At 42.9% G+C, this 20,330-nt stretch overlaps 1 protein-coding gene across 1 annotated transcript; it reads left to right on the top strand.

The window, feature by feature from the left end:
* The first annotated feature begins 998 nt into the window (after positions 1 to 998).
* tmem170b (transmembrane protein 170B) lies at positions 999 to 19,189 on the top strand. Its single transcript, XM_065470523.1, has 3 exons — positions 999 to 1,622; positions 10,281 to 10,451; positions 15,082 to 19,189. The coding sequence occupies exons 1-3, from the start codon at positions 1,463 to 1,465 to the stop codon at positions 15,210 to 15,212; spliced, it is 462 nt and encodes a 153-aa protein (XP_065326595.1). The 5' UTR covers positions 999 to 1,462; the 3' UTR covers positions 15,213 to 19,189.
* Positions 19,190 to 20,330: the final 1,141 nt, after the last annotated feature.

Raw genomic sequence — 20,330 nt, 5'->3', positions numbered from 1 at the left:
GCTGTTTTGGAGGAAAGTGTAAATAAAGTGTTAAACTTGCCTCCTGTCTCCTCTACAGTGAACGTTCTTTAAGAGTACCCGTCATTGTATTTTCTTCTGTTGCACGAATCTCCTCGTGATCCAGCTGTCTGTTTAATCCCCCCCTCTGTTTGCGTTTAGAGAAAGATCTACAGATTTAAAAGATGTCAGATGTCAGACGCTTCCTCGCCCTCGTACCTCTGAACTGGGACAGTTCGTCTTAAAATACTGCGCTCCTCAGAGAAATGTGCCAGAACATTCAGCGTCTACGTAACACCTTGTTCCCTCCCTGACTCCCCACATCACACTGTTATCTTCTTTTTTTTTTAAACATCTGATATGAGATGATGATGAGGATAAAAAAAAATTGTGTAAAGGTTCACACTTTTTAAAATAGCTTTCACCTGCTCTGATTTCTGTCTTACTGGGTTTGTCAGACTGGCTCACCACAGAGTTTTCTGAATATTTTATTCCATCTAAGTTAAAGCTCTAAATCAGATTTAAGCATTTAGGGGTTCTTTCTTCATATTACCAGATAACCCTCTATTCCTTTGCTTACATTCATCCTGTCATATTACTTTTTTATATCAGGTGTTTCGAGGTGACCAATAAGCGCCACCTTCCACTGACGTCATGACCAACGCTGCTTCTAAGGTCATTTAATTTTAACGTAGACTTAATTTTAATATCACTACAGTTGAAATAAAATAAACATTAATAAATCAACTAATAATACTTAGTATATATGGTATTTATTTATATATTCTCTGTTAAAGTAGTCTTTAGCATTAGCATTGATTTGGTTATTCGTTCGAGAGGTAACGTTATTACGTTGCCTAGCAACCACTCTTTCGCTTCCTGCTGGCAAATACTGTATAACGAAAAAAATAAAAATAAAAACATTAAATCTTTCTACAGCGTCTAAAATGTTATTTTTAGTTAGCTCTTGTCAAAATATTGATGTTGTTATTATTAGTATTTTATTAATATCCTAATATTAGTCACAGTGCGTCGTAATTACGTTACAGCGTCCCCCCCGTAGCTATATCCGAGCCGCCATCGCCACTACGCACGCTTTCTGCGCACACGCCACCGTGCTGTCCTTTGTTCCTCATTCATAAAGCGGCTTCACGAGCACGGGGATGTGTCACCGTGAACCCCTCGCACGAAAAGGACCGCTGGCCCTTTAAGGGTTATGTAGCAGGGCTAGCTGATGTAGGACGAGCCGACCGTGCGTTTCTCTGCTCGAGCTCCCGCTGCCATCCTCGTCATGGCCTCCGTACACCCGCCACCGACACCACCACCGAGGATGAACCGACCAGCCATCGACCCTTCCCTTCCCGGAGCGGAGACGGACGTCAAGCCGAAGCAGAGGCACCGGTAGAGGCGAGCCGCGCCGGGGAGAGCCGCCTCACATCCAAATGCCACCCCGGTTTCCTCATCCATGCCTTCGTTTAAAGCCAAGTACAGCTATACGATAAAGAGGGGTGCGAACCCGGGCGGCGGCGGAAACATGACAACGGACAAGGATTATTCTCTTAATCTGTCGGTGCAGCAAGTGCTGAGCCTTTGGGTGCAAGGCTCGGCGCTGCACCACTTCACAGGTATGCGGAATGAAAGGTGCCGCTATTCTGCTGCTTCTTCTTTTTTTTTTTTAATTTAAATGTGTTCAGTGAAAAAGTCATCACCACCAGCAGCATGTGCAGCTTCCTTTTTAAAGCAGTATATATATATATATATATATATATATATATATATATATATATATATATATATATATATATATATATATATATATATCATTCAAATATATATATATATATATATATATATATATATCATTCAAATATATGTGGTCATTTTTCTTGTAGCCAGCAGGAAGGGCATGGCTGCTGTCATGCATAGGGGGCATCTGTGTGCCACCTTTCCATCCCACCTCCCCATCTCTGTCTCTCCAAGCTGGTGTGTTTTATTGGTGATGCTGGGCCTGAACCACAACATCAACAAAACAAAACAAAATCTCACTCCTCTATTCAGGCGTGCAGAGTCCGTCAGGAAAAATAATGACAACATTCGGCTAATTAATCTTTCTGCTTCGTGAATGCGTAGTAAATGTGGCCTCCTCCCCCTCCTTTGTCTTTCAGTAAAGGGGCAATTAGAGGGAGGGTCCTCTGAGCGGGCAGGGATGCTGTCTGGGATGGTCCTGACTCTAGAAGTAGGGAGGCTGAGTTAAAATCCCTGTTTTATTTGAATGCAGTTGAGCCAGAGCATGTCTGCTTTGATATTGAAGGTAATATGCAGCTGTAAATACGAGATTAGGGCATCTCTGTGGGCTGATGGCTGAACTGTCACTTGTTGATACAGATGATTGAGCTGCTGTCAACAATTATGTGCTTTGTACCAAAACAAAATGCTTACAAGATTACTTTCTTCCTCCTTTTTTATTTGTAAGGAGGTTTAAGAAAAGTGGAAGAAATGCATGAAAGTTCCTATGACACAAAAACAGATCATGGGGCACCAAAAAAGCAATGTGTGGGCATTTTATCTCTTCTTTCCAAGCAGAATGAACTTCCTCAGCAAGAATTATTATTACTTGCCAGTTGTTCAAAGCATTGTCATCACTTTTCTTTTTTCTTTTTTTTTCTTTTGAGGAAGTGGACGGGGGACCGTGTGTGTTGCACAAACACAAGATTATAGAAATTCTTTCATTTCACTCTGCAAAGTGAGGAGCCGGACGTGTAGTCATGGCTGGCTTGGCACAGACCGGTTGTCTAATATGCAGCTGACATCCTGTGTTGAGAAACACATCATGCAGGGATGGAAGGAAAAAAAAGGCACAGTTGATCACGCTGACTCAGCAGGAAGTTGCAGTGCAATGTAGAAGTTTGTGGTATCTGAGCTGCAGTGGCGAGAAGAGAGCTGTGAGGAGCTAACGCCCCGGGGCTTTACAGAATACTGTTCACAAATCTGCCACCTGACCCCCCCTAAACCCCACCGTTCAGCAGACAGGTGAAAAACGACCTCCTGAGACATTAAAGAAGGTCAGGGGGGACAGCTGGGGAGCCCTGAACGTATAGATAAACTTTTATCTGTGCCCCTGGGGAGTGCTTCCTGTTTATGAGGTGCGCGCAGCAAGCGGTTTCACTTCAGAAAACCAATGAAAAGAACATATTTAAATGTGAACAGCTACTTTGAAATTGACTCACTTTGATGAATCACAGTCAATAAAAACATGCTGTTCTTCTCACTCATTTATTATCTGTCTGTGGGATTTGTGGTACGATTGAGATGCATTTAAGGAAGTGCCATTTACACACAGACCTTTCCGATGTCAGAGTGTGTAACTTTAGAAATCTGGGCAGTTCTTTTTCCGTTCGAATGCAGATAAATATCCAATTCTTAATCCAGCATGCACCAGATGCTGTTAATCTGCCGATTGCTAATTGTGTGGTGACACAGGCAGAACAGCAGAGCTGCTCATGTGCAGCTCATGAGGAGAGAGGAGGAAGAGCAGAGAGACCCTAGCATAAAGTATTGCATATGCATAGATATTTACCAGCTGGAGGGCACTGAAATGTATTTAACCTCATTTAGTACAGCAATGAGTGCTTTAGCCTGTCTTGATTAGAGTAAATAAGTGTATGAATATCGGTTGAACAGGGAAACTCATATAACATTATGTTTATTTTGTGCTTTAATCTCTTTTTTGTAGTTTTTTTCCCAGCTTTGGTCTTAGAAAATGAAAAATATTCAATGCATTAGCCTACTTGGGGGGTGGTTAATTGACACCCAGCGGGTTAATGAACTTGCAATAGACTTGCAGAAATCCTGTATTATCAGTTCATTATAATAATGTCAAAAGGCTTTCTTAGTTTTAATTGTTTGCCTGCTGTGATTACGCGATGATCAGATTGCTAAAAAGTCATTTTATTATCTCACACGGTAACATGTTGTGTAGCTGTTCTTCGTGTAAAGCTAATCCGTTGTGTTCACTCTGCATGTTCCCTGATCTGCAGCTTTTTAGCTCAGCATGTCTGGTGTTTAGCTGTTTGTTTTAGCCTTTATCTCTTTGCAAGCAAGCACACAAAAGCAAAAAGACTCAGGTGAAGCTGTAAAACATACACACAAAAACAGAAAGCACAACTTGGCTGCTCGGTTAAAGGTCCAGATATTTCTGTCAGGAGTTGGCAGAGAACGAAACAGAAGGTATAGTGGAGTTTAGCAGGTTCAGATAAAAGCATCGAGTCTATGTATGGGCACATGCAGCTATATTAGGAGTTAAAGCTTTGTGCGAATGCCAAGCAGCAACCTTCAGGATTTATAAACATTGCGCCAATGCTGAAGTGGCAAAAGCTGCAGTTCCACCAGTGGCCACTTGAGGCGTTCTCCTAAAACAAGTCAATGCCCATAGACTCCTGTGTTAAAATAAACTTTAAAGCATTAAAAGCATCTTTACAGCCTCACTGGATGTTTTTCCACATCATAACTATCAACACAGGCTTAAATTTTCTTTTCTTTCTTTCTTTTTCAAAATAAATTATGTATCTGGATGCTAAAGTGAAGATCGTGGTCGCTTTGAGTGACAGGCGTTCCCAAAGCACCTGGATTTGATCACAGTCTGCTGGGCCTCACCTCCACTGCCATGTTTGTGCTGTTGGTGCCTTTTGGAGCATTTGCAATGGCATTATCTTATTGGTCTGTTACTTTGCACTAATTAGCAGGTATGCTTTTCTATGTGGTGCATGTGTACAGTTTAACGATACTGCTTGCTACCCAAGTTTACTATATTGTTACCTGATAACTTTACGTTACATCGCATCACGTCATGGTAGCTTGGTCCTCCAAAAAAGAAAAAGCATCATCCGAAATGGAATCAACATTAGCATAATCCTCTTCTTGTTCTGCATCACATGACAGAGTCACTGCCAGATGTGTCAGGCTTGCTCTCCCTCTCTCCACGTTTGGACAAATCCATTCCTTCATCGTCTTGAGAGGTGAACTCGGCAGCCTTCTGCTTCAAGAAGCTGCGGCTTCAACACGGGAATGGTTCATGTTCTGCAGCCGCCTGTGTACTCCAACCTCTTATGAGGCACCAAATACACGAGCCCCTGCTTTTTAAAAATTCTGTCCTGTTCACAGGCGAGCTCTAAAGCCGCCGTGCTGACAAAGACCTCGGCCTGTAGTTGCGGATTAGCAGAAGTTAATACTGTGCTCTCACTGTGTTTTAGCCTGTGTTCGCTCCTATCTCTGAACATGACACAGCACTTTACTGCACTCATTTCTCACCCCATAGGTGCTCTTTCAGAGCTGTGACCACCTGCGCTGCCTGCTGTCCCCTGAAACTAAATGTGCACCTCACCTTCCAGCATCTGCTGTAAGGCAAAAAAAATTAGCTGCCATGGATAATTTTAGTCGGCTAAGATAAATAACGAGCCTCGTGTCTCCACTGAACATTTCACCCGACCCATTTTCTCTCTAAATCAAGCTTGTAATTCATCAAGAAATGCAACAGATTTCCTCCAACTATGCTATTAAATATTATTCTGACCAGCATGACAGGTTACTGTTACAGAAGAGAGATCACGCTGACATTTGGTCCTCAGTAGGTGTCCGGGTCAGGCTCCATCCATCAGTGATGGTATTTTATCAGTAAGTAGAAACACAGAATATCCCAGCTGTCCTCTCCATTTGTGAAATTTTTGGCGAAGTTGATCTCACTGAACCCTGAACCCTTACATATTGAATCTAACCCTGAAGTTTAGAGGAGAAACTTCTGGCATTTGCGGCTGGTTACTGTCAAAATTATTACGAAGCACTTCACATGTAAACCGTCTCAGCAGGCTTTGATTTTAATGTGGCATTACTAACTGAAAGAACAGAACTGCACGTTAGCGAGTGTTCGTTTCATCCAGTTTGCCTCACGGTGGAAACAGACCAGCTGCTAGCCAATCAGCTTACCTGCCATTCACCGTTAGTTACGTTGAACTCCACATTTTTCTTTTCTTTTTCTCAGACTTCTGCTAACCAACTCATTCCCTTAACTACACATAAACTAATGGTGTTTATGATTGTCTGTTTAACCTGTGGATGTCTGTAGTTCTTTTGACCGAGTGGGCGATATCACAGTCTGTGTGCGATGATGTTAGCATTGCATAACCTCCTCCAGGATCTTTGAGTTTCATCTTTTCCAGCCTGCATTAAAGGCCGGCTCGCTCTACACGATGCTGAATCCTGATCAGCTTTCGTGTCGTCGGGGCTAAAGTTAAGCGGCGCTCTCTCTCTCCCTGTACTTCCTGTATGTGTGTCTCTCTTATGTCTTGGGTCCCATCACAGATATCCCTCTCTCCTCTGCTGCTGGATGCTTGCAGAAAGACAGCAGTGGATACACTGCAGCGTGATCTGCGTGCTCAGTCATTTAAGACAAAAAGCCATTGTGTTACTCCGCTGTCACGTCTCTCTCCGCCTGGCCCAACGCTCGCCTGCCGGATCAATAAGTAGATGTAGGCACTCAGTGGACTGTGGAGGAGCTCGGTTAAATGGATATGCTAAAGAGCTCCTCGTGTCCCAGAGCTCTGAGAAATACTTGGTAATAGAATTGGGTGTTCTGATGTTTACACTGCAAAATAATGTCACGTTTCCTGTTTGCATCCAGCCCACACACAGACAGCATTGCCATGCTTCGGCTGGGTCATCCTTTCTCACTTGGTGTCTTTTCTTCTTCAGTTATCTCACGGCCAGCTGGCTCCTTCTGGCTCCCACGGTGCCAGGGGTTCAACCAAAGGCCCCTCGCTGGCAAAGTGCAATGAAGCCGGAGCCTTTTTAGACAAAGCTGGCCTGTGCCACAGAAAGACAGGGAGAACGAGGAGGAGGAGGAGGAAGAGTGTGATTTTTAAATGCTGTTTACTGTTCTCATTTTCAGTGGAGTCCGTTATAACGGCAGCACAGTCTGGACCCTTGCAGGGTGCATTATGTGTATTCTAGGAGAACAGTCGTGTTTGGTGGAAGCTAGATGATTTTGCTGGCATTTTAGGAATTATCAGCATTTTTAGTTTGCAGACGTTTGTTTCTACGATTACATTTTTTTTTTTCAGAAAGCTTATCTCCAGTCAGGATGGTCACAAAAGGCGGCCGTACGCTATTGTTTGAGACGAGATTTTCCATTTACCGCTTCATGTCGGGCTCGCTGTCTGAAATGTCGCTCTGAGCGGTTTTATACATCTCCACCACGGGTCCATCGCCACGGTCGGCTGCCTCCTTAATGAGGCTTGACTTAGACGGTGGCTGCTATAGATTGAAATCCTCCCCTCGCCTCACAGACGTGCAGCAGCGGCTGTAGCTCTGCATCTCAGCCGAGCTGCAGCGTTTCATCTTGGAAGCACTCTTTATAAGCAGTAAATGTGAATTTTTCAAGACTAGAACGGCATATTATAAGTTGTCTTCCCCCTCTGGATCACTTATTGTCGGCGTTTGTTTGCATGAAGCTCTTTTGTTCAGACGAGCTTCTTATCACTAATGCGGTTCAGTAAGGTGAAGGCCTGCCTCCCACCACTGCATGACTCTGAGACAGTAATTCACGCTTTTACTACCTCTCTTAGACTTTCGTAGCTCTTTATACGTCGGCTCTGATCAGTCGTTACTTCGTTGTCAGCAGGCTGTAGAAAATGCAGCAGCTCGCCTTTTGACAGGAAAGAAACATGGTGATCACACCTTTTCTGGCCTCCTTACACTGTCTTCCTGTCCATCAGGATCCAGTTTAAAATGTACTTGTTTTTAAAAGTCTTATTGGTTTGGTGCCACCTTACTTAACAGAACTTTCGGAGCCTCTGACCAGATAGTCCAGTCCAGGCTTAAAAGCGAAGTCTACAAAGTCTTTTTAGTGGCAGCTTCTAACTTTTGGAACAACCAAACTTCCCACATAGATCTCAGTCATATTAAAACAACTGCTTATTCTTGTTTTCTTTCAGGTCTAGATGAGCAGGATAGCCTGATGCAAATACGGCCTAATTAGTTTTATTTGTTGATTCTTATTGTATATTTGCTGTTTATTTATTGACTGTATATTTTTTTATAACCTGAGGTTGAGGTTTGTTGAGATAGTTAAAAAAAATTAAAGCAGCTGATGTACAGATATCCCACTAAGCCCCTGCTTCTGTCTGAGTTCAGGTTGCAGTAGTAAATAAGCAGCTTTTATCTATAAAGCAGGTTTTCTGTTACAAATCTGTTGTCTTTAAGTCCTGTTTCAAGTTTCATGTGTAATCGACGTTATGCAAACCAAAGCTGACCTTTGTATGTAACTGCAGCAGAGGTAATATTTCACTAAAATAAAGGGAGCATAATAAATTACAAGGGCTTAAATCACCGTTTCCCAGTATCATTGTTTTGATCATTGTGATGTAAAATCAAATCACTGTACATCAAGGATGGACATGATCACTGCTTTAAAACTTAATTAGATTAAATCAAGCTTGTAATGTATCAAGAAGTGCAACAGATCTCCCTCTGACTAAGAATTCAAATGTTATTTTGGCCAGAGTTTTTTGTATGACCATTACAGATTTATCCACTGAAGGCAGATTTCACTGACATTTGGTCCTCGGTGGGTGTCGAGGTCATCCATCTGTGTTTGTGCTCCATAATGGTGGAAGGAATATTCAGAAGTACCAATACAACTGTGTTAAAGTGCTCCAACACAAGAAAAAGCATTGTAAAAGTATAAAAAAAGAAAAGTGAAGCCTTAAACGTGCTTTCTGTTTACAGACCAGCAGGAGGCGACTTTTATATATACTCTGTGAAACGGTCAGAAACACATAAAAACATTAATAGCTGGGACCAGTCTGTTTCAGGATAGTTTCTTTGGTAAACAATTCATAATTCATTTTGTAAGTGAAAGCTGCTTCTGTTCCTGAGATCGATATTTAATTTCATGCTTCATCAGAAATGAAAGTACTCTGTTAAAGTCATTGGAGAGACCAAACAACCACTTCACAAGCGCATGGCACAACATAGAAGAGCCACCTCCACAGGACAAGACTCAGCAGTCCATCTGCATCTTAAGGATAAACGACACTCTTTTGAGGATGCCAATGTTCACATTTTGGACAGAGAGGACAGATGGTTTGAAAGAGGAGTGAAAGAGGCCATCTATGTCCACTGTGAGCGACCATCTTTGAACAGAGGCGGTGGTTTACGACATCAACTGTCTGCCATTTATAACCCAGTTTTGAGTTCCCTCCCCAGACGCCTTAATGCCCACTCACATCCTGGGCCATCTGACCTCAGGAATTCACATGACAAGGTGGGGCCAGGTTTCACAATGAGCACACCCGAAACCTTGGCTGATTAGATCCCACACCCACTTTCACACCTTGGCTCATGTGATTAGAGGATCACCAGGGGGTCCTTTGTCCCTCTTTGGGGGGATACTCCCACTTGGTTTAAACCTGGGACTCTCGGCCATTTGACCTTAGAACTGAAGAAGCTTCTCGGATGAGAGGTGAAACGTTTTCAAGCAACTTAAAGAAGTCCAGACGTTTTTCTTTGCAACTCCTTTGACTACGATGACCTGGATGACTGAGAACCTTCACAGACATGTTAAAGTCATATATATTAGAATACGGGATTGTTGTTACTTTAATGTGCCAGCTGACTGATTTTAAAATGGTGACATAAACCAAGAAATAGGGAAAAAAGTAGTCTTTATGTTTGCAGTAACTATCATTATACATCATCATTGTTATTAACCAGTAAATATAAAAAAAATGTAAAAATATTTATTTCAGTGCAAGCGGTGATTTCTCTAATTTGTTGCCATGTTTGATGTTCAGGCTAAAAAATGTAATTGTCTGATTAATATTTATGAAACTAATCGATAATTTATTTACTGCAGTTGTTACATTAAGAACCCCTAAGACATTATATCATACTGTACTGTAGGATATACTTATACTACTATGTGCTATACTTATACTATATCCGGAGCAACTGCGCATTGTGCTCGAGAGATATTACCTGATATTGAACTTCTGAGGCTGAGCTGTACTTTTATATAATACTATAATATAATAGATGGCGCAGGTGGTCAGTGCAACCTTAATTCAGCGAGTAAAAGAAAAAAGCATTTAGAGGAGAAAACATTTCAGCACACTGCCCCCTGCTGGTGAAAGCTTTAGTTAAATTGTACGTAGAGCACCTTTAATGTAAGCGGTAAATCCTGTGCTTTCAGGCTGTATCTGATCTGTGTTGTTGGCTCTCTCTCCCTGCAGAGATGTGGTACTGGGTCTTCCTGTGGTGTCTCTTCTCCTCGCTCTTCGTCCACGGGGCGGTGGGGCTGCTCATGTTAGTCATGCTGCAGCGCCACAAGCGGGGACGCCTCATCACCCTGGTGCTGGTCAGCGTGGGTTTCCTGGCCTCGCTCTCCGGAGGCGTCATCACTAGTAAGCCCATTTACTTCCCCTTTTGTTTTCTTGCTGACGGTTTATTTTTAGAGCGACCTCAGAGTGCGGCGTTCAGCACCCAGAAGAAGACAGGAGGTGACAGGAAGGCAGAGCGAGCGCTGGGCGAGGCGACCGTGTGTTAACTCGTGTCAACTAGAAGAAAACAGAAGCTGACAGAGAGACATGGAGGAGGAAGATTTTTAGACCAATCTGCTTCTGTGTTTACCTGCCTGTTTGTTTATGTGGCCCAGGAAACTTCAACATGTCGGCACGATAAGGGTTCATTTAATTTAACATTTTTGTGATTGGCTGGACTGTTGTCGCTGGTAGGAAGTGTTTGCACCCAAAAAATACCAACCAGAAACACACACACACACACACACACACACACAAATGAGCTAAACACTAACTTTGAAGATATTCCAAACAACAACAACAAGAACATTTAAAGGTACATTTTGGAAAATCCCTATTCAGATTTCTTTTTAAATTCACACCACTAAGTGTTAGATTCGTCTATGCACTGTAACAAAGACCTCTAACTAATCTTCACCTGACTATTACAATGTTTTATGTTAAGAAATCAAGGATATACTGTCCACTTTCACTCTGTCTGTTAAGCAGTCAGTAGTCCAACCAACCATCCCAGTGATGTAATGTTCTGTACGGGCAAAAGATGGCGCTAAACATGTTCTGTAACTTTAAACACTTCTTAAATCCAGCTTTACGTGCAGTGTTACATTTGTGACAGTTTTAAGAGTAGGGCTCTGGTGTAAAGTAGTCTTTATCGATGTAGTGTTTCATGTCCACTTTAAAGGCGTGGAATAAATACGAAGGGCTGTATAATTCTGGAAGAATGGGTGAATGTAGAAAAAGGGCTGTATGGTAAATGGTTCTTATGTATCGCTTTATAGATCAAGCCTTTTCAGATTCATACCCTGATGAACGCATCAGAGAGCAACTTTTGTTCAGTATCTTTCCCATCTTTGCTTCCTCCTGGGCTACAGTTACTGCCCCCCCAGCTTGGCAGCCTCCCATCCAAGTACTAACCAGGCCCACCCTGGCCAAGATCAGCTGAGATTGGGCGTTTAGGGTGGTATGGGGATGAGCTGTGACATGGTAGTATAAAGTTAACAAATTACACTCCTACCTGGTCTTTGAGCTGCTTGGAGAAGTCTGGCGTGTTTCCTTTTTTTGTTCCAAATGCTCAAACGATTTAAATGCGGGTGTTTACTCATTTGCTTGAAGCAGACTTTTAGCTGCATCTACAGATTTTCTACATGTTGCTGTTCATCAGATATCTGCAGTAACCTCAAAACAAATGGGGAAAAACAAAAAACAAAATCTTAGTCTTATTTCTTGACACCACCCCACTTTAAGTTAACAGTCAGTTCCTTTAGTCGAGTCTAAGAGCTACATCATTACATCCAAGTGAATGTGTTAAGGTTTGGGCGGCTTTGAGACAAATTCTCAAATAGCGACAGGCTGTTACAGTCACAGTAGGAAAAACAGTGGTTGGAGAATGGAACACAACCAAAATGAATGCAGCTGACAATTTGATGTGTCAAGACAGCGATAAAAAGGCAATAAGATGAAGTCTGACTGTGATTAGATGGGGTGCAGTCAGTCGATTGAAAGTGGTGGAAAGTAAGCATGCATCCTCAGACCAGGAGCTGTTGGTCACTGCAATTACTCACTCAGAGCAAAACATTTTTCTTTTCCTTTTTCTAGTCGCAAAAAAGGTGCTTTCCTATTTTTACTCTAGTGTGACTGATCCATTAGGGTAAGAAGTTAAGAAGTCCCGGTGCACCTCAGGTCACGTTCCCTGCAGAGTCCATGGGTATCACATTTCAGCACTAATGATGATACCTGCAAGTCTGCATTAGAAATGAGGGGCAGCGGATCCTTGAAGACCAGGGGTAATTAGTCTGAGGCCATCTAATTCATCTCTCTTTGTTAACACTTAATATAACACAGTAGAGAGGTGCAGATAGTTATCTATAATATATGATGACATCTGTGGTGACTGTGAAGTAAAAATACCCTATAAGAAGGCAGAAATCAGGAATCATTAATCATTTATTTTCTACTGTGAATCAAAATGGTGAGGAAATCTATTCGCTGTCTTCACGTTTTAATAACAGGCACTTGTTTTCATTGTTATACCAGGTTTGCTATATTATCTTGAGCTAGGACAAATATCAGTATTTTGTATCCAATATTTTGGACTACCTTAAATGGGGATCTGTAGGATAAAGAATTTATGGGCGAAAGCTTGTTTCAACATTCTGACTTTAGTCTTCTGAAAGCAGATTCTGCATCAGGACCCAATTTTTATGTCCCTGCATTGCCTGAAATGAAAGTTAAGCTAATGAACTATTTACCTTAACAAAATTGTAGAACTGGTCTTATCTGATCATATTAAACAGGAGTAATCAGATAGTTTATAGTTTAAAAATTTGATATATCTGCCAGTTAATCATAATTTTTAAGCACAAAATTATTCACTTTATTATTTTTTTAAATACTGCAGGTGAAGATGATATCCAAGCCTTGTTTATTTGCCTTTACCTTCCCCTCACTGTATCAGAGTGTGAGCACAGGGTGTGTAAATAGACCTGCGTCTATCGTAGTGTAGGGCTCTGTGGATGACTCACTCACCGTCACAGATGTGAGCTGGTGCCCCAAAAATAGAAAAGCCGCTTTATTATTAATGTGTAGCAATCAGAGTGAGCTAGACTATTGACTGCGTCACCAGCCATGTGTACGCGAGCCCGGCACAAAATCAGAGTGTGTGTTTGTGTGTGTTTGGGTGTGTGTAGAAGGAAAAGAAAGGTCATGCAGCACAGAGGAAATGTCAGCCTTTAATAGTTGTTTTAAAGTCCTTTTCTATAACATTAAATGTCCAGGACTCTGATTTGAATCACTGAATGCTGGAAATTTGACCAAAAAACCCCAAACTGTTTGCCACTGTTTAAAACAGATGTTTGTTTGAGCTACAGTTTAGAGTCTACGGGCCTCAGTTGACATGTTACATGTTTTAGTTTATGTTGTGTTTGCAAGGTTTGCATGGTGGAACAGCTTCGTGTGTTACATCTAAGCAAACCACAAGACTTCTGGCACATTGTCCTTTAGACAAATGAGTCTAAATCGGAGATATTTGGTAATAATGCAAAGTGCATAATATCAGCAGCACAAATAAATTTTATTGTCATGCACAATGGAGGAGGCGTGATCATTTGGGCTTGGTTTGCAGCCAATGGGTCCGGGCACCTTCCAGTGCCAGACTGATGTTTAGGACCTGAACACTAAACCCCTGTTGATACTAAAAGCTGAAGATTTTGGCACAGAAACCAATCTCTTTCTCTTTTTAATCAGGACACACGTGCAATTTTTCTTTTAGTTTTTAATACAAACACAAAGCAAAGATGAGAAACAGTCCAACTTTAAAGCCAGTGTGATGCTACTTTAGAAATACTGGTTTTCCTTCTGCACACATTATGTTTTCTTTATATCCGCCTGACGTGCAGATTACTGAAGAGCCTTTTGTAACGCATGTAACAACATAATATAACTCTAATCTAATTGCTGAGTATAGCACAGTAACCTGTTACATTACTGTTACTAAAAAATGTAATGTGATCACTTTGTAACGTATTACACTAAAAACACAGTCTACAGTTTTATCTGATATAATCTGTGTGCGTGCTTCCCCCTGCACCTCGAGGCGTCTTCAGTATCACACTGCACTGCTTTTTACAGGTAACTCTGTCCTGATGCTTCACTTATACAGATGAACTGGGATGATCCTCGTTAGTAATTAGAAGAGAGCAGCAGTTCGTGATGTTCATTTATTAGAATGTGCATCAAAAGTTACTCAATTATGTCTGCTCCCTTAATACATTTAAACTCAGTACTTGGAATCCGGTCAGAGGACTTTTTAATATAGCGATCTGATTCACTGTGAATTTAAATACTTAAATACTGCTGCCTAACGAGCTATGAAACACTATGAAGCTGCACTCTCTGGTTTCATTTGGACATTTAAAAAAGTGGCACGTGCTTCTCTTCATTTGTGAGCGTGTGTAATATGTCTGTCTACATTTTTGTACACACGAGTCTTAGTCAGGCTACCTGCCTAAAAGAAGGATTGATTTGGTGGATTTTGAGTGGGGGTAGTTTTCTTTAAAAGCACACAGTGAATATGATAACCTTGATGAAGGGAGGATTCGCTGGAGCGCTGCTGGTAGCTTTAACTAATAAACTTTGTTTAGATGTTCTCGGCCTTCGAGTCCAGCAGTTTAAAAATAGCTCACTCGGCTTTGGTGCCTGGATTAGAGAAACGTCCTCTCCTGCTGTTTGTCTCAATCATGACCAGATGGACAGCGTGCAGTGAGAACCGCTGCAGGAAGAGCAGCGAGTCCGCTCAGAGTGTGGCTGCGAGGAGGCATGCACCAACGCTCCTCCTTCACTGACAGAAGGGCGAGATCAGGAGGGACATGTTTGTCCGCTGATCCCCTGACTGTGGATGTTCAGTTGGGTTTAATGGTGACAGACAGCTGTGTGTGTATCTTTCTCTTTGCCTGACCTTATATTAACATTGACTTTTTAATTTTTTTATCTCCCTCAGGCGCGGCCGTGGCGGGCGTTTACCGCGTGGCGGGGAAAGGCATGGCACCGCTGGAGGCGCTGGTGCTCGGCGTGGGCCAGACCACCCTCTCCGTCGTCATATCCTTCTCGCGGGTCCTGGCCACGCTGTGAAGAAAACCCACGACGGGGTGAAAGGGAGACACCGACACGGGAGCAGAGCGGGCAAACCGAGCCGGGCAGAGACTTTAGGCCTGCTTTTATGGAAGGAGATGAGGCACAAGTCCTCTGGACCTTTGAGGGCCGGATCCAGGGCAGAACGCCCCCCCAGCGTCTCTGCACTGTGCAGGAAGGTCGTCATCGTGTCAGAGAGCAGCGCCGGGCGGAGGCTCGGCCTCAGCTTCTGGACCTGAAAGCCATGTTTCTGAGTTTCCAGAGTTACGCCACTTCTTCGTGCCAAAGCCTTCTCTGTGAAAACAGCAAGCCTTGGTGGCCGACTGACTCTCAAAGGCTTTCTGTTGAACTTTTGAGGGAGGAGGAAAAAAAATCTATTTTTTAAACAGCGACCTGTAATCGTGAGCTGATGATCTCCTTTGGCGATCGGAACAAAAGAACAGCAGTAAAACACCTTCATCAGTATTAAACCGCCGCCGCGCCTCTAGGCCTGCATACAGCTTTTCACTCCTTCTCCTGAGATGGCTCAAAAGCCGCAGCGTCCGACTCACGAGCAGGAAGAAGCTTTGAATTTTTGCACTTTGTAAATGTTGGCGAAGAGGCAGAGGAAAACCAACATATGATGATCGATTTTAAAGCGTGCCAACAACAACTCGGAGTGGAGTCAGAGGAGCAGTTTGGGGAGTGTGTTTATTGGCTTTCTTCCACAGACAGAGAGAGAGGATGAGATCGATGTCACTCTGATGTCTTTACTGTAAACAAGGGTGGAGCCGGGAGACAGTAAAGTTATCTACCTGCATCTGATTTATCTCTATTAAACAACATAACATTTTAATGATGTTGGTCGAGTTGCAGGAATTTGCTGTAATAATAAAAATATTTTCATTCGAAAAGTTGGAAAAGAACCAGATTAGAGAAAAGAAACGGAAATTTGACCATCCAGTATTTCCTGTGTGTGTGAGGCAAAAGTAGGTGTACCTGTGCTGTCAGTATGCAGGTTTTACGCCCATGAGCAGCAGTAAAGGCAGCTAAGTGTTCCTGTAATCATCGATCAGTCCTGCGCATCGACTCGGAGGAGTTTTTAGCCCATTCCTCCATATAGCAGCGTTCAGACTCTGAGATTGCGGCGCGTTTCCTCGTGTGAACGCCTCGCTTCAGGTCTTACTTCGGTCAGGGATTTTACTTTCAACACATGACCTTTATTCTTCTTTGATCCTTCTTTGAGGTTCAGGTCACGCACGCCTTCCTGCTGAGAGGCAGCGGGCCAGGCTCAAACCTTGGCACCCCTCTTACATTTTATCCTCTAACGCAGGGGTGCCCAATCCTGGTCCTCGAGAGCTACCGTCCTGCAGCTTTTAGATGCATCCTTGTTCCCACACACCCGAATCAAATGAATGGCTTGTTATCAGGCCTTTGCCAAACATGATGGCATGCTGACGAGGTAATCAAACCATTTGATTCAGCTGTGTTGGAGTAGGGATGCATCTAAAAGCTGCAGGATAGTAGCTCTCGAGGACTGGGATTGGGCAGCCCTGCTCTAACGTCCCTCTAACGCAGGGGTAGGGAACTCCAGGCCACGAGAGCCGGTGTCCTGCAGGTTTTAGATCTCACCCTGGGTCAACACATCTGAATCAAATGATTAGTTCATTACCAGGCCTCTAGAGAACTTCAAGACATTGAGGAGGTCATTTAGCCACTTAAATCAGCTGTTTTGGATCAAGGACGCATCTAAAACCTGCAGGACACCGGCCCTCGAGGCCTGGAGTTCCCTACCCCTGCTCTAACGTGTTTGATAGATCCCCTTTGTTTAGATATAATACACCTGATTGGCATCCTGTTGACTGAAAACATCCTGAGCTTCATATTCACAGTACAGACATCAGAGGGGCATCATAAAAAACTTAGCAAGAAGGCAAATAAACGGTTTGTTGAACAAAACAGGAGGACGGCCCGGAGGAGGCGTCTGTAATAGGGAGTGATTTGGTTTGGCTCTTTATAGATTAATTCTTCCTTATTCAGGGTAAGAGGAGTAAAGGTGTGTCAGCATTGAAAAGGGTCACTTTGCTGCTTGAGAATCAGCATATTCCCAGAGAAATCGCTCCGAGTGAGTCTGTGAGTCCTGCAGGTGCAGATTTTCTGGAGCCCCGGTCCTCCTCGGCTCACCGTAGTGCTGCTTATGTCTGCACTGCTTCAGTATAAACTCCCCGTGGAAAGCCATCCCTCCCTCCCCGGAGAAGGTCACAGATTCTGCTGCTCTGATTTATTTTCTTCTTCTTCTTCTTTTTTTCTATGCCGACTTTTTTCTTTATTGTTTTGTTTATGAACCCATGCTCCTTAAGTTTAACTTTGCACGTTGCACTGACTTTAATCTGCCTTGTTTTAGATCAGTGTGCATTGACCCGATGCTATACACACGCAGACACAGATTATGATGATGATGTTTTGAAAAAAAAGGAAATAATGTGAAGAATGTGCTGGAAGTTACTGTATTTAGACGCCAGACACAGACGGTGCCGAAGAAAGTTCAACTTTGCCCAAAACTTCACCCAGGAGGTCGAAATGCCAAAGTATCACTCACAGTCTAGCTTTACTCATCCCGTTTTCTCATCTTGCTGACGTCAACATAAAGAGTTAGTGGTTTTATGTACTTTTTAGGGACATTTGCACATTCAAAAAGATGCTTGCGCTGTTCAGATTGTGTGATTTTTATTTATTTTATTTTTTTGAGGTTTTGTGGCTCTGAAGGTAAATTATGTAATGATGTAACACAGCTTACCTTCACTACCAGCTCAGCACACAGGAGGGCGATATTGCACTGGAATGAAGTAGCAGCAGGAGCCTGAATGCCTGTGAGATGATTGTGGGGTTTGGAAATATTGAACAAAAAAAAAAAAAGGTAAACGAGGAGTCACCTGAAGCCCCTCCCCCTGTTTGTTTTCTCCCTGTATCACTGGGTTGCTCTGCACGTGGTCTGCACCGCCCGTTTGAATGTGTAAGCTCAGCTTTCAGGGACCAATCGTGACTCACCTGCTGTCATAGCAGTGAAATCTGTTTCTGCGGGGCACTTTGTGCATGTTCGTATGCGGCTCACAGGAGACTGATGAGCATCGTTGTCGCCGTGTTCGGTGTCGGTCTGTGCGGTCGTGATTGTGAGAAGAATAAAAGGATTTCCATGTGTTTTCTTTCATTGTGCTGGTGGTCAGGGGTGTTTAAAGGGTCGGAAAAGGGGTGTGAGGACCTCCAGTTTTACTGTCTTTACATAATGTGATTTTTTTTTTTAAATGTGGCGATTAAAACTGCAAGAATGGACTCGATGCTGTCAGATCTGCACATCCAGAGCTGTATATAGTCGCAGTGTGCTTCGTAAACAAACTAACCGCTGAATAGCATTCACACCCCGTGCCATTACTGGTCATGACGGGTGTGTGTGTGTGTGTGTGTGTGTGTGTGTGTGTGTGTGTGTGTTTTTCCGCTCCAGGTTCTGTGATTGAGCCGTGTGACCGTGAGTGTGCGCTGTAATATCTAAAGGAGACACCCAGCAACTAATAATCCCCTCTAGACTTTTAAAAAAGTAACGCCATCACGCTGCAGAGAGACACCCAGCTCAATAATCCTGTCTCTTTCAATAGGCTTATGATAGAAGCTGCACCCACCGTTCGTACCACCACAGCCACCACCTCAAGTCTGCTGTTGCCCAAATGCCACAAATCCCAACCCCGGACACATACTGTGTACCCGCCGCTGTGGCTGCATGTGCAACGCAGCTCAGGTAACATGTGAATGGACTAACATGGACAATCCACCCAGAGACAAAGCTGTACATAAAACCCAAAGTGGCACTTCTCCTGTAGATAATGTACAATATCTTCTTTTTTAATTTTGTACCAGCCAAACTGCTGATATTTATAACTATTGCCTATTTATGTACAAACTGTTCTCCTGTACATACTCAGCAGGCGGTTGAAATAAAAATCTTTTGCAGCATAAAAAGCTCAGGAGTGTTGTTTCTGCTCTTTATCGATCGTCTTCGTCTCACAGCACTAACAGGAGCAGTGTGGAGGGACCCCGGTGATAATGTGATGATATGTGTATCGTATTTAATGCATCAGTTTTTGAGACCTCTACATCATCAGTGTGATTTGTCTTAACCGTAACCCTCTTATATGTTTTCATAATAGCCAGGAAACCTACGCCTTCTTTGGGTAAACTGATGGCCAGCAGGGGGCGACTCTGCTGGGTGTGGAAGAGTCTGCGGGGAAAGCGGCCCTCTGCTCTCTGGTTCTGTGACCTCATTGAAACTCTTTCCTGTGGGCTCAGTCAATAATTTCTGGTCATACTGAATAAAAAATGAAGTTAATTTAGTAAATTATTGGTCACTGAGTGAGAAAGTGAGCAGTCCTTCAAAGCAGGCCTTCACCAGCTACTGAGTTACATTATGGTGGCTGCATCTGTCTTTTATACTGTGTGTGGTTAGAAAGTGAGTGGAAGATTTAAAAGTGTAGATTCAGCAGAAAAAATTGATACTTTTGATGGAGATGTACAGTCAGGTCCAGAAGTATTTGAGTGGTGGCACTTTTTTTCTTTTGAGCACCGCCTCAGTGGATTTTAAATCAAACAGTCAAGATGTGACTGAAGTGCAGACTTTCAGCTTTAATTCAAGGGGTTTAACAAAAGTGAACCATAGAAGAACTGCAGTCATTTTTGTTCACAGTCCGACGTTTTCAGAAGTTCAAAAGTAACGGACAACAGGCAGTTTCGTGCCCAGGTGAGGCTGGCCATGAAACTAACCAGATAAAAGCTTTGGAGTTGATTCCAAGTGTTGTTCTAAGTGCATTCAGTATGACGTCCAAGAGCGGGAGGCCATCATTCAGCTGAGAAGCCAAAATAAGCATATCAGCATATAAAGACCATATTATTGTCCAAATACTTAATGGACCTGACTTTATGGGCTTTTTAAAGGCTGTAAAATTTAGTGTTTACGATCACTAACAATGGTGACTGTGCCTTTTAATCTACCTAAAAGTGATAAAAGTTGTAGTTTTCTTTAACAGTTTTATTGGATTTACTTAATTGAAATTGAAATTTGAGCAATATTTCCCCCTTTTTACATATACAAGG

This window comes from Pelmatolapia mariae, linkage group LG22 (genome assembly GCF_036321145.2).
Source record: "Pelmatolapia mariae isolate MD_Pm_ZW linkage group LG22, Pm_UMD_F_2, whole genome shotgun sequence".
NCBI classification, from domain to species: domain Eukaryota; kingdom Metazoa; phylum Chordata; class Actinopteri; order Cichliformes; family Cichlidae; genus Pelmatolapia; species Pelmatolapia mariae.
This window is presented reverse-complemented; position numbering and strand designations above follow the sequence as displayed.

Coding starts and splice junctions, on each gene's coding strand:
- tmem170b (XM_065470523.1), top strand. CDS start 1,463: ATGCCTTCGTTTAAAGCCAAGTACAGCTATACGATAAAGAGGGGTGCG. Junction 1,623..10,280: donor GGCGCTGCACCACTTCACAG/GTATGCGGAATG, acceptor CTCTCCCTGCAG/AGATGTGGTACTGGGTCTTC. Junction 10,452..15,081: donor CTCCGGAGGCGTCATCACTA/GTAAGCCCATTT, acceptor TATCTCCCTCAG/GCGCGGCCGTGGCGGGCGTT.